This window comes from Lytechinus variegatus, chromosome 2 (genome assembly GCF_018143015.1).
Source record: "Lytechinus variegatus isolate NC3 chromosome 2, Lvar_3.0, whole genome shotgun sequence".
Lineage (NCBI taxonomy): Eukaryota > Metazoa > Echinodermata > Echinoidea > Temnopleuroida > Toxopneustidae > Lytechinus > Lytechinus variegatus.
Window position 1 is genome coordinate 58,176,202 of NC_054741.1, and position 15,266 is coordinate 58,191,467.

Here is a 15,266-nt window from a genome sequence, read left to right on the forward strand (position 1 = left end):
TTTTTTTAATCATTTATTATATATTTATTTAATCATTTATCAATTCATTCATTCATTTATGTATTTATTTATTTATTTATCTATTTATTTATTTTTACTTCATGGATGACTTTGTCGCCTCAATTCATTAATATGCCCCTTTTTCCTCTACAGGAAAGACTAAATAATGACAAGTATTATCTGTTCAGCTTCACCTCTTAGACTATCAAATAGAATGAAGAAAAAAATTATACGATGTAGTTGTGAGAAGTTCCACCCCTGCTGAATTATGCGACGGTCAAACAAACGAAGCCAAATCCTAAACGATTGCATGTTATGTTACTGGAAATATAATAACGCGATAGATTTGATCCGTCTGGGCCCGTTGCAGAAAGAGTTGCAATCAATCGCAACTCTAAAAAATCATGCGCCACTTGATTTTCAACCAATCAACAGCGCGCATTTGGGACTTCCGATTGATTTTTGGCTTGCGTTTAACCGCATCTCTTTCTGCAACGGACCCCAGGACTTGGTTTGCTCGTGTGACCGTCGCATTTATCATCACATACATCTCATTGTTTTTTTTATTGAAGGAAATCATAATGGAATTATGTTGATTCAATGAAATAAATTTGGAACGCAATCGTCATCTCAAGAGTTTTGTTGGTTTATAGTATATGGTTAATATCTTAACTGAAATTATAGAAACAAACAATTAAAATGACTGTGTAGATAAAGGAATGGGAAAATAAGAGAGATAGCGAGTGGAAGAAAGGGAGAGTTTTTGTGTGTATGTGGTTCCGTTGTGTGTGGTGTGGGTGTGTGTTTGAAAAGAGTACAAAATAGATCGTGGGAAGGAGAGAGAGAAAGAAAAAGAATGTGTGTGTATGTGAGCTTGTCTGCATGTGATGGCTAGGTCGGGTGAGTGTGTGTTTGTGTGTGGAGAGAGATAGGTGGTGGAAGAAAATAGAGGGGTGTGTATTGGTGCGACGTGAGAGTGCATGTATAATAATGCATTGGTATATATGTTAGGGTGTGGGTGTTTCATGCGTGTAATTAGAGTAAGGGGGCAGAGGGGAATGGTTGGGGGCTTTAAAGGGGAGCTCACCCTGACAGAAAGTTATTGTAAATATACCAGAAAAAATAAAAAAATGCGAAGGGTTGAGTAATATTCAACAAAGAATAAAAAGTTATTAGAATTTAAATTATTTGATTTGTGAAGTCATATGCGAGCAGTTTACCTACATTATCTTAATGGTAAAAAAAAATCAATGAATGTCATTTTCTCAGAAAATTAAAAAACAAATATTTCGATTGTCCCTTCAGTATAGCAATGCACAAATCATTCACAAGCGCTCCTAAAGGAACCATTAAAAATGTAATTTATGCATTTTATACTACATGACATATTGGGCAGTTGCTCGTTTATGACGTCACAAATCAAACTAAAAAATTCCAATGAATTAATATTCAATGGAGTTTCCTCTAACCTTCACCTATAGTTTTGTTACTTTTTCTGCTACGTTTACAACAAACTTTTCGTCAGGGTGAACTTTCCCTTTAAAGTACAATACTGTATCAGCATCAAAAGCGTCGAAGTATATTTACTTTAACATCGTCATGAAGATTATCCATCTCTTCTCAACGGTACAGAAGATGCGCAGACACGAAGAAACAGAATCCTTGAACAGGTTATCACGCTGATAAACGTGGTGTTTGTTGACCAGCGGGTGCAATGAAAGGGGGCAAGAATAGTCCCCAGTTTTCTCACAGGGGAGAAAAAAAGTTATGTAACGCCTTCAAAAACAGACAAAAGAAACTCGTAGAAGCATGGACCTATTATGACGGAACAATCCAATACCTTTGCAGAAACCATAGGAAGTCATGATGAAGATCCTGTGAATCGATTCGAATGCATCCACAAAGTGGATAGAAACCAGACAGTTGATATTATAACCACGTTACCTTGTCTACAAATATAGATATTAATATGTGGATGGATAAACTAAATTCGATTGGCATGGCGAACGGAAGGAACAGCCTCCGCCCATTTATCATATTATTTGTTGGATCTTTAGTGCTTTACTTCATCGTAAGACCACCGACATCACTCGGTAGTTCATCGAGTCACAGAACCAGAATAATTGAGGATGATGAGGACAGTGAAAGTATGTTTAATTCAGGTTACTTTTTTAATTTTCACATTTTCTAAATGGTTTTGGTTTGGGGTTCGAACCGCAGAGACTTTTCTACTAACTGACGAACCGTGGATGACCATTGTTTTTTTTAATTTGTTAAAATCATGTCAGACTTGGATATTCCTTTCAACAAAATATATAGGCCTACATGTATATGTAAAAAAGGTGTGTAATTAACAGAAGTACGATATACGATTTGAAAGCCCATAAAATGATGATTAATACACATTATTATATTTTTTGTCGAATGCCAATATAATTAAGTTGTTTTTCTTCATCACCAGAAATGATGCCTATATATTATAATGATGTGAATTCCAGAAGGAGCTATTTGTTCTTAGAATTAAATGTTAATTTCAACTGCCCAAACCACAGTTTCTATTCATCGATTTCTACATTACAGATATAGTTCTACTTAAAGAGAAAATGCTCCATCTTGAAAGTTTGGTGAACAGACTAGAAAAATCAGTGGACGTTATTTCAAACCAAAGAGTTTCAAATATTCGAACTAGAGAACGCCAGCCGAAAGAATCCTCTTCATGGCCGCTAAAGACAAACAAGATTATTCAAAAATTATGGGCATCATCATCTCTTTCGTCTGAGTCGTCATCTACATTGTGGTCGTCACTCGACTTCGTCGATGAAAAGGAGAATGATCACGTCGAACCGATCAACAATGACCAACTGGTATATAGCTGCCCGGATGATGACGGTGACTCTCACGTCTTTCAAAACGAGTTGTCTCTCTTTGGAAAACCGATATATGCCAAGGTATAGCCATTTACTGAAAAGAGAAAATATTTATTATTTTTTTAATAGTGATCAACACCTCCATCAACAATTGACGAACGATTGAGAGAAAGAGAAAAAAAATCATATTCTGCCATATTTTGCTTTAGAGTTCACGGGAACCTTTGTTTTTGATAGACTGATTTTTCAAGATTATCATGGGAATTATCATTAGTTGCATGGTTGAAATAAATTATAGGTTTCAAGCAAAGGGACCAGCGCTCCTCTATTCATTTTCGATTTCAAGTTGCATTCCTTTTCTGACAAGAGAAAGTCGTCAAAAAAACAATTTAACCAATATTGATTAACATATAACTGATGAAAGTCGTTACATTGTACGCAACGCAAACCTTAGCAATAATCGTAGAACATTATTTGCTTAACTACGATGTGAAATTGATCCTGAAAATCAAGCGTACAACTAATCGCTAGCTTTTGTGTTACTGGACCCGAAACCCCATCTCACGAATGTCCATTTTGATCAGAAGACTGTGTATCAGCCAATCAGAATTCATACTTTAAAGCTTTTTCATTCGATTGCAAACTTGTATATTACGAGGTTTAAAATATATTTTTCACCCTAATCCCCATACGAAAAACAAGCTCCCATTCATTAACGCAGTCACGATCATAGGCAGAAAAATGGGACAAAACACAGTGACTTCACCTCGATTGTTGATGTTATTTCCATTTTTTGCTCCAATTCTGCACCATTCCAGAATAAGACTATTATGTATGTAACAATGCCCAAGTGTGGAAGTCGTACTTTTGTCTGGACAGTCTTCAAACTACAGATATGTCACCACTTTGGAACTCCTGTTGGTCTGCCTTACATGCTTGCGAATGAACCGCCTGTCAAAATGGTAAGATCGTGGAGGTGGTGATGATGATGATAATGATGATGATAATGATGATGATGATGATGATGATGATGATGATAATGATAATGATGATGATGATAATGATAATGATGATAATGATGATGATGATAATGGTGATGATGATGATGATGATGATGATGATAATGATGATGATGATGATAATGATGATAATGATGATGATGATGATAATGATGATGATAATGATGATGATGATGATGATGATGATAATGATGATGATGATGATGATAATGATAATGATGATGATGATGATGATAATGATGATAATGATGATGATGATGATAATGATGATGATGATGATGATGATGATGATAATGATGATGATGATGATGATAATGATGATGATGATGATGATGAATTGCGTTGAGTTCAGTGGCGGATCCGGGAGGGGGAGGCACGGCCGTTCTATGCCCCCTCCCCCTTTGAGAGCCATAATCAAAATTTGTAATGTAAATATATAGTTCTTTTATAAGTGCCCCCTATTGAAAGTGAGAACCCTATTTTTTTTTGCTTGTCAAATGTTCCGCGGATGATACAACATTCAATTTTAGATGAAAACCCTTCCACTTTTTTTCTTTTGCTTGTCAAATTTTCCACGGATGATACGACATTCAATTTTAAATGAAAACCCTTCCTCTTTTTCTTTCTTTTGTTTGTCATATTTTCCGCGGATGATACGACATTCAATTTTAGATGAAAACCCTTCCTCTTTTTTTTTATTTCTTTAGTTTGTCAAATTTTCCGCGGATGATACGACATTCAAGTGTAGGTGAAAACCCTTTTTTTTTTTAGTTTTTGGCTTGTGAAATTTTCATCGAGAAAATGTCCCCCCCCCTTTGGAGCATCCTGGATCCGCCCCTGGTTGAGTTCATATTACGATCTAAAATCACTTGCACCGTTGATCCAGAACTAGCTGGGGAAAAGTCTAGTCTCAATTTACGACGGCGTCTTCCATTATGAGTTCGAAGCGCTGTGTCATTTCACACCAGCTTAATCATATTAAATAATCTGAGCCTAAGTCATGTACGTCGAAAGGTGCATTCCATTTTATTTCAAAGGGTTGTGCATGTTTACACCAGCGTAAACATTATCAAAGCTCCCGATTTCGTCAGTCTTTCTCGTCCCTATTCTCACTTTCTTTTCACCTCCTCCGGTCACTACCCCCTTTCATGGGGTCCGACCCCCGATGTAATGCACCGACTTATGCATACCAGCCATGGCGGCGAATAGTTGCAACAATTACTGAAAAGATCATAAAGTAAACAGCGTTGTATAACATTGATGGTAAAAAAGAACACGGACAGCCAAGGATACTCCAGGCAGCTACACGGACCTACACGTCAGCAGCACGGACCAACACGTCAGCAGCACGGACCAACACGTCAGCTACACGGACCTACACGTCAGCAACACGGACCAACACGTCAGCTACACGGACCAACACGTCAGCTACACGGACCATCCCGGATTACTTGTCTACCCGGCAGTCCATGGATGACGCCGGATGTTTTTGACAGTCAAAAACTGCCGTGTTGGCCTCCCGGACGTTCAAGGACCGACACGGACCACCTTGGACCTCCAAGGATGCCCAAGGCGCCAACACGGTTCTCTCCCCTGACCACCCCGGATCAGATCCGGGATGGTCTGGGGTCTATTATGTGACTGGGGCTTTACATCATGTAAAAACCTGATAAAATTTTAGTAGGGGATGGATTATGAAGTTGCCCCAAACTGCCGGTGATTTTTTTTATTTATGTGTGCGGATGACATGTTTAGTTCATAAATCACACAAAGAGATATACAAAATATAATTGAAATAATTATTTACTTTATTCCAATTTATTTGTTTACGTTTTTGTAGAGGAAATATTTCGATCTTGCACTCAGACAAGTTGAAGACGGGGCTCTTGTACACGGCCATTACCGCTTTATCGACATGAGTAGGTAAGTGATTATTCGATTTAAGCACTTTTATGAAGAATTCACAAAGTTGCAATATAGGGCAAAAGTTGCAGAAAGTAAAGTTTATCGACAAGTTATGAACAAAGTTGTTGTTCTTTTTAATCGAATTGTTTTTTTTGAAGGTGTATTATATATATTTATATATATATATATCTATATATATATAGAAAAAGAAAATGCATTTTTTTATTCCCTTTATTACTTAAAACATGACACGGTGCTTTAACTCGTAAGTATATAGGTGTTTCTGTGAACTTATATTAGGAATATTATCATGGGATAAATTTAGAAGCGTATAATTTTTTAGTTGTTTCCAGGGGCGGATCCAGCTTTCACCAATAGGGGGGGGGGCCGAAAAATATTTTGATCATTATTTTCTTGATTGGCCGCTACAAATCTGGCCTTTTTTGTTGTTGGTATTTCAGGGGGTAGTCCTAACTACTGAAGTTTTAAGTATATGTTAGTTTTTATTGCTATAAACAATATAAGGTATCTCATGTGGTCTTAATATATAATGCGAGCGCGAAGCGCGAGCTAAAAATCTTTGATATTTTATGTCCTTAGAACTGAAGATTCAGAGTAGTTTTTATAATCATGAACAAAGATAAGTATCTAACTAAACAATGCGAGCGCGAAGCGCGAGCCGAAATTTTATCATATAGTAACGTGAAAAGTGACTCAATTAGGACTGTTTTTAGTGATTAATGAAGGGGATACCAATATTACCAATTAAAGTAAGTATTACCAATTAAATAATGAGAGTGCGAAGCGCGAGTTCAAAATTTCTGATATCCCGACCTCAAAAAAATGAACAGTCTAAGCGCGTTTTTATTTAAATAAACAAGCTGTGTGTCTCAAACAATTAAATGCGAGCGCGAAGCATGAGCTTAATTTTTGATATACTGACATGATAAAGGAGCATTTTGACAAATTTTGGTAAGAATTTCCAAAGAGCATAGGTTTCTCACAAATCAAACAATGCGAGCGCGCAGCGCGAGCTAAACATTTTGATAATCATAACAGATTGTGTGAATCAAACAAAGTAATGAAAGCTTGATGTGCGAGCTAAAAATTTGCGTGCAAATTGATATCAGAACTGGATATATTATATTGGTTATGTATTAGTGTCATTTAACCCTCTTGAATGGGATTCATTACACAGGCAATGCGATCGCGAAACGCGAGCGAAAAAATTTATACAAAGTCTATTTTCCAATTGTTCCGCTCACCTTTTTTTGTTTCCTTTCGGGGTCGGGCCGGTCGTTACGAGGCTGTAAATTACACATCATGGGTAAAATACCTCTTTCTTACTTTTCTTTCTGTTTTTCGTAGTTTCTATCAAGGTAAAGAGTACACTTTTTTCTGCAGGTTGTCAAAAAATAGGGGGGACGGGGCCGGCTCGGCCCCCTCCTGGATCCGCGGCTGGTTACAGCTAGAGAAGTGATTATGACTCTAATCGATTTGCTTCTTCAAGAATCATGTTAGTGCACTTTCTTTTGAGCGACTGAACCAACGCACAATATTTCGCCCCTCCAAACCTTTGTCTGACCTGAAGGTTCGAGTGCCACTGAGTTCTCATGAAAGATACAGACGGGTTGTACATATAACGGTATTGTGAAAATAAACGAAATTTCATACAAATCGGATTAAGTCATTTTGAAATTCACTTGTTCGATTGGACTTGTTCTTTGAAATTCATGTCTCTTTAGAAAGTACATACATCGAGTCAGGTCCGACTTGATGCGGGATGGGAGAAAAGAAAAAAGAACTACACTGTAAAAACTGTGGTGTTAAAACTGACACCAATTGGTGTTAATAGAGGACCACACCCTGAGGTGTTAAAATAACACCCTAGAAAATGAACATAACACCAAAGAGTGTAAATTTAACAACCATAGGTTTTGTAAAACTAACACCTATAGGTGTAAAACTAACACCACCAATTTAACACCGTTGTAAAATAACTGGTGTGGTCCTCTATTTACACCGGTTAACACCAAATTTTTTGCTGTGTACCATACAATACATGTATTATTGTATATGACAGTATGAATTCTAGACTGCCCATAATAATTACAATGATAATAATAATAATAATAGCCAATTTTTATAAAGCGCTTTCCCAGAATGACCCAAAGCGCGTTACAGCATATTATTACCCCGGTCATTGGATTCATTTCAATCCAGCACGAAAAGTGCACAATTTCCACTCCCTGGGGAGCATTCCTTGCATTCGTCGCAGCCACATTATGGCGCTTGCAAAATCAAACATACAATATCTATCACTTCCTACCGGGTACCCATTTAGAACCTGGGTCGAGAGTGGCAAAGTGTGGATTAACGCCTTGCCAAAGGACACTAGACCGCGATGGGATTCGAACACACGACCCTCTGTTTACAAGGCGAGAGTCAGAACTGCTACACCATCGCTCTTCAACCATTCTAATTACAAGAAACAATTTTAAGGAATGCCCATAATTGAGTTTTAAAAAATCATTACACTTCTGGCTCGGTTGATTAAACAACATTCTACCACAGTAATATTTAGTCAATTTTCAGCCTCTAAAAAAAGACCAATCCAACATTCTAAAATCTTGATCGGACACTTGACTGACGATTCTAAATTCATTTTTGTTATCGTTTTGGGTTGACTTTTATGTCTCTTCGTTTTGTTCAGCTCACTGAAAAGTCCCGTAATGATCAGCATCATCCGAGATCCAGTGGAAAGACTCGTGTCCCAGTTCTATTTCATGCGCCATGGTGACGGGGATATAAACAAAGAGGAACTCCTGGAGAAAATCCGTAGGCGACCAAATGGAGCTCTCTCTAACGAGGTAATAGCGAGTTTTCGCAACGCCACACAGAAAGAATTCAAGAACGCAGAAAATGAATTGAAAATGCGAGTCAAAATCACAGTGACTAGCTGAGAGGTCTTTGTCACACATCAATTTCTGCACCCCCGGGAACAGCAGATGGTCGTAAGTTTCGGTGCTGACGAACAATTGAAACTGCGTCGTTGGTCTAGAGTCCTGTTGTACAAAGAGTTACGATCGATCCGATCAATCGTAACTATGGAAATCCATCAGTGTCATAATTTTTTCTACAAAAAAATTGCACAATGTCCTTTTTATGCAAAGAGAAGCACAGTGAATTTTCAAGAAGACAATGAATGCATGAATATACATCACAGCTAGAAAATATTTGGAACAAACATGCATAATAGATGTTGACGTTGCTGGCCGTCCATAGTTGCGATTGATCGGATCAATCGTAACTCTTTTTACAACAGGGCCCAGGATGTTTTGATTCACCACTTTTCAACGAAGACTTCTTGGTTGCTCATTGTCTGAAGGGCAATTGACAATACATTTTTTATATTCTTGAAAGCGTTCCGCGTGTCGGTGCCAAAACTCCCTATGACGATACTCCCGACAATACTGAGCGGAGACTCCTTGGTAAGGCATGGATAAATATTAAAGGTCAAGTCCACCCCAGGAAAATGCTGACTTGAATGAATAGAAAAATCAAACTAGCATATAGTGCTGACAATTTCTTCCAATTCGGATGTAATATAAGAAAGTTATGACAAAAACAGTGATATGCACAACTAGGTGAGTCAGTCGATGATGTCCATTACTCACTATTTCTTTTGTTTTTATTGTTTGAATTATACAATATTTCATTTTTTTTCATACATTTGACAATAAGGACCAACTTGACTGAACCATATAGTATTAAACAATGCTAATTCCACATGTTTAGGGAGGAATTAATCGTTGTATTACTTAAAATTGAGGAGAAAATTAGAATATTTCATATAATAAAATACAAAAGAAATATTAAGTGGATGATGTCATAGTCTCCTCATTTGCATACCAGCCAGCAGCCAACTGTTTGTGAAATAACGCGAAACTATAAAAAGTAATAACTGTCTTATTTTACATCCGATTTAGCTGAATTTTTCAGTGTTCTGCGTGTTGGATTTTTCTGTTTTTATTGAAACCAACTTTGCACCATTATACATCCTGGAGTTGCTTCGCCAGTTACCGTTCACAGAACCGCCGACAGTACCGACGATGTTTTGTCTCAATGATGTCAACAAAACCATTAAACCACAGTGCCCTAGTGTTCCAGCATGGGATTTTCGTCGTTTCATATCCGTTGCCAGGACAGTTACACTGCTGCTACGGAAATCATGTTAGATAATGTCAAACAATCTCATACCCCTAAAATTCATTATAGCCTTGTTTTTAGTAATGATTCTTTATCATTTTGGTAGGGTTGGATAATTTAGGGAATGTGAGATTGATGATTAAACGCGAAAATTGAATTAAAAAACATTGGTGAGGTAAAGGGCATCAAGCGGCGGTGGGAGGAAGGGGGGGGGGGGTTAATGCTATGTTGTACCGGGTTATTCTTAGATATCCAAGATTATTTATTTACTTCTTTCTTTCTCTCCTTTCCCTTCAGACGATAGATGATTGTGTACAAAAAGGCAGAGCTGAATGCACTAGTAGTTTGTTCCGTAATAATTTCTACATCACATCATTTTGTGGATACGATCCTAAATGCAGGTAAAATATGTGTATAAAAAACGAGTCAGTTTTCAATTCTTCACCATGTCCTCTTTCATTAACAGTTCTCTATATATTCTGCACTATCACCTATTCATAATGCCGTTTCACTGAGGATCCATTTGTGTCTTTTTTGTATTTTTATGAAACTCAAACATGTCAATAATGTGTTAAAATATATTTCGTTCTCTTTGAAATTTCCTCATCTTTCAGTTTCCATGTTCCCCTCCGTTCTTTTAAGGTCAAGTTCACCCCAGAACGAGCCAGTTACATCCAAATGAGAGAGTCGATGATGTCACTCACTCACTATTTCTTTTGTTTTTTATTGTTTGAATTATGCAATATTTCAATTTTTACGAATTTGACGATTAGGACCTCCTTGCCTGAAGCACAAAATGTTAAATTAATGGAATTCCATGTGTGCAGGGACGAATGAAACTTCACTTCACATGACAATGACGAGAAAATAAAAATATTTCATATTTCATTTAATAAAATACAAAAAAATAGTGAGTGAGTGATGTCATCAGTTCCTCATTTGCATACCGACCGAGATGTGCATATAAGTCTTTTGTGAAATGAAGCGAAACTTAAAATGCCATAACTTTATTTTACATCCGATTTTGATGAATTTTTCCGTGTTATGCTTGTTGAAATTTTCTCTGTTTATTCAAATCAAGTTTTTGTTGGGGTGGACTTGTCCTTTAAGGCCTACACCGGGGGCCTACAACATCGATCGATGCGAATTATTACACACTTATGTTGTGTTAAGGAAAGAACATTATTCTTTTTCATCTAATATTTGATTTTTTGTTGTTGCATAATTATAATATCCTGAATCATTAAGATTATCTCCATTCAATAGTATGTCAATCCCCATTTCCCGCCCTTTTCCCTCTCAACAGTAAATATCCTAACTACGCATTGAAACAAGCCAAACTCAATGTCGATAAGTTCTTGGTAATTGGTCTTGTTGAAGAATACGATCTCTCCATGGCCGTCTTTGAAAAGCTTCTCCCAGAAACGTTCGGAGGAGCAGCTAAAATATACGCGGAAAATAAAGGTAAGCAGTTACTTGGTGTCATGAGCCTCCACCGGAACGTTGATTTCAGTGAGCTTTATCAGTCGTTTTAAATGTTAGATGATAGAAGTTACAGGGATTTTTGGATCCTAAATTTATTACCTGAGAACTGATGTGCCATTGCCTCTTCGTCATGAAATATCGTAAGGTGTGATTAAAGGCTTTTAAGGTATTTCCGCCAATTATTTCGAAATTAACATTTCTGCATTACTTCGATCACAATCATGAACATGACTGTAACTGGTGGAGTACCGGGGGGGGGGGGGGGGGCTGCCCATGCCCAGGCGCCATTTTCGGATACATAAAACAGCAAAGGGGGAGGAGAAAAGACGGGCAACAACTTGGAAATGAAATTTACGAAGAACCAAAGGAACAATCTGGATTTGAAGCGGGTATGGAAAAGTGGCTTTAAAAGGAAAATGGATCCCTATGTCAATGCTGTGATTGATAAGTTTAGTTGTTTTTTAATTGGGGTGGACATCCCAAATCCTTAACCCTCTAATATGAAGGAAATAAAAAAAACAGCCTTTACTAGCCCTTCTACGCCACTCCTGATTATTGTGATTATTGTTTTCTTACCCATCCCTTCTCTCCCCCACCCCCCTCTCTCTCTCCTTCTTAGATCAATCAATGGAGAAATCGAAAACAAGCTACAAGTCACCGCCATCTCCGATGTCTTACTCTTTCCTGAAACAAAATTTGAAGAACGACTACGAGTTCTACGATTACGTGAAGAAACGCCTGCATAAAGTCGCTAAGAATCTTGGAATCGGATATTGTGACCGTTCATTGTAGATATCATGTCATTTCTGGGTTGTGTTTTACAAAATAACATGTCTTAATGACCTGGGCTCCGTAACACAAAGATTAGCGATCAATCGCTAAATGAACTGACCAATCAATATCAATGTAACACGCGCATTAGGTTTAAAATATTGACCAGGAACCAATCAGTGCGGTTCTTTCATATTTGCAATTCATCACTAATCTTTGTGTTACGGAGCCCTGATGATCAACTCTATAACAGGCCTGCTATCAGCCAATCGAATCGATTTTCAGTACACTGTAAAAACTGTGGTGTTAAAACTGACACCAGTTGGTGTTAATAGAGGACCACACCCTGAGGTGTTTAAACTACACCCTAGAGATTGAACATAACACCAAAGAGTGTAAATGTAACAACCAAAGGTGTTGTAATAACACATGGGTGTAAAACTAACACCACTAATTTAATACCGGTGTAAAACAACTGGTGTGGTCCTCTATGTACACCGGTTAACACCACAGTTTTTGCTGTGTAGTGTTAAAATGTTATTGCCAATTTGTTAATACTAAAAGTTTAATGAATTAATGTTTCATAAAAGTTTCATGTCCGTTAGGCATATAAGCTCCTGTGCCGATCGATAAATATGGATACATACAAATTCTACAGACCATACAAGCCTTGTACACCAGTATTTATTTTCTCTCTTCAATTTTTGTTGCTTTGACGTTAAGGGTCCTCTTGATTGAATCACAGTAACTTATAACGACAATTCATCTTGTTCAGGGAGAAATCAAATTTTGTTTCCCGTCGTGATGAGGAAAAATTGAAATATTTTTTATTTCATGTCACAAAATATGAAAAGTAAAAGTGAGACTGTGACACCATGGCTCTCTAATTCTATGCGTGTTTAGCATTGTTTTTTTTAAGTGAAATTGTGAAATATAGCTTTTTTATTTCATACCCGATTTCTATGAAATCTTTAATATTATGCTTGTTTGATTTTTTCAATTTTCTAAATTAACTTTGTGTTAGAGTGATATGATAACATAATTATGTCAATTAAACTTTAGCGTTTTTTGTATTCTATAAGAAGATTCTATTGATACAACAGGTGCTATGTATTCTTGAGAACCAGTTGATACATAGATTCGCAGGCCTATTTTAGGAAATTAAAATAATGTGTTTTTTTTATTTCGTACTTGCAAACATTATTTTGATAGTTTCATGAATTTTAAAAATTTTCTTATGATTTACGAGTTATGTTGGCAAAGAAATTTTTTCCCATCCTTTAAAACCAAAAAATATATTGTAGAATAATAAACAAAGACCCTTAATTTTAAGAATAATAAAGCGTTTAGGGTAATCTAAACCGTCTGAAGATGGCAATGATTCGACTGACTTGTTCGAAACGTTTATTTTTAGTGAGAAAAACGTTCTGGGGACATTTTGTACTCTGTATAAGAAAAAGAGCCAATCTAGTCCATTATCACACTCCTCTGGTGTTGCAAGAAACTTGCGATCGATTGCAAGTCAATTTTCAGTCCCTAAATCAATCATATGTCTTGCAGTTAATTGCAAATTAGTGATTGATTGCTAATTTGCCACTTGAATAACGAAGTTTAATCTGATTTGCTACAGATAACGTTGATTTATCAGTTGTAAAATTGTAACAAATATTTGCAATTGATCGCAAATATTTTCTTGCAACACCCTCTTAGGGTGATACTAGGGACCAATCCCTTTGGAGTGAACTGTAAATCTTTTTATGGTGCATTTATAAATCCCTTTGGAGTGATTTACAAGAAGAGGCACATGCAGTTCACTCCAGAATGAGTCATCATACACTCTAAATGGATGTACAGTTCACTCCAAATGAATTGGTCCCTATAATAGGGAATTTTAGGAGCAGTGGACGAGAACGGCGTATAGCAGTCGTCTGATAATCGAGTCAACGTTGTCGTCAGTCCTAGTTCTATCACTCAAAGAGTGGGTAACTTTCAAACAATAAGAACATTTCCCTGAACTATCACAGTCACACCGTACGAAAATGATAACAAGAAGTACATTAAAAAAATATATATATATTGAGTTATTTGTGTGAAAATTATGTTTCATAGTTTGGTATCAAGAATATAGAAAGTTATAAAAAGCACTAAAAATCAGATATATTAAAACAAAAACAGATTACAAATTATTTAAAAACATCAACATTGGGAAAAAATATAGAAACATTAAAAAAAGGTAACATGAAAGGAAAAAAAACATGCCAACATCAATGTAAAATAACATGATATTAAATAATAAGATAAAAAAAAGAAAGACAAATATTTTCAAATTGTTGATTTGCTTGCTGAAAGAGTTAATGTCATTTATCATTCTACATGTTCCGGGTAAGGAATTGAAAAGTTCGGATGCATGATATTGAATCGAATTTATTACCAAATATATCACTGTCAGGTACAATTACAAGGAATAGTACATCACATATAAACAAAACATTTGGTAATTGGAGCTAGCATAATAGCAAGATGCTAATCGAGGTTAGCCCGAAATAATGTCATTATCATAGTTTAAACAATAATTTTAACTAAATTTCAATATTGTACATCAAATTCAGTGCTAATTTTACTTATTACTGTTTCAGCAAATTGCGATAATTTTTAGTGAAAAAAATTACACTATTTACAAGAAAAAAATATCTTAATTATTCGCAAAATATTTATATTAAATTATTTGTTTTCAGGCAGTATTAATCATACTAAATTATTATCTTCCGGTAGCATTAATTTTAACGATTTGCTAAATATCTTGCGACTGGAGGTGTTTCTAATATTACTTGGCAGATGATTCCATAAAGTAGGACCAGAAAATGAAATTGATTGTTTTCCCAAATTGTTATTATTTTTGTCAAGATTAACATTTCGCTTTTCTCTATTTTTTGTATTGTAAGGATGGTCTATAAATAATAATAATTAAAAAAATCAATAAAAACTATGCGCCAACCGATTATTAATTAAA

The 15,266-nt window shown here is 36.1% G+C and overlaps 1 protein-coding gene across 1 annotated transcript; it reads left to right on the forward strand.

The window, feature by feature from the left end:
- The first annotated feature begins 1,716 nt into the window (after nucleotides 1-1,716).
- LOC121408470 (uronyl 2-sulfotransferase-like) lies at nucleotides 1,717-12,321 on the forward strand. Its single transcript, XM_041599949.1, has 8 exons — nucleotides 1,717-2,147; nucleotides 2,581-2,948; nucleotides 3,686-3,829; nucleotides 5,727-5,809; nucleotides 8,505-8,661; nucleotides 10,298-10,401; nucleotides 11,307-11,464; nucleotides 12,105-12,321. The coding sequence occupies exons 1-8, from the start codon at nucleotides 1,970-1,972 to the stop codon at nucleotides 12,275-12,277; spliced, it is 1,365 nt and encodes a 454-aa protein (XP_041455883.1). The 5' UTR covers nucleotides 1,717-1,969; the 3' UTR covers nucleotides 12,278-12,321.
- Nucleotides 12,322-15,266: the final 2,945 nt, after the last annotated feature.

What these genes read in the sequence shown, in the direction of transcription:
- LOC121408470 (XM_041599949.1), top strand. Translation starts at nt 1,970, where the DNA reads ATGTGGATGGATAAACTAAATTCGATTGGCATGGCGAACGGAAGGAAC. An exon ending in GGATGATGAGGACAGTGAAA is followed by an intron (nt 2,148 to 2,580) that starts GTATGTTTAATT and finishes TCTACATTACAG; the next exon opens with ATATAGTTCTACTTAAAGAG. An exon ending in CGCTTTATCGACATGAGTAG is followed by an intron (nt 5,810 to 8,504) that starts GTAAGTGATTAT and finishes CGTTTTGTTCAG; the next exon opens with CTCACTGAAAAGTCCCGTAA.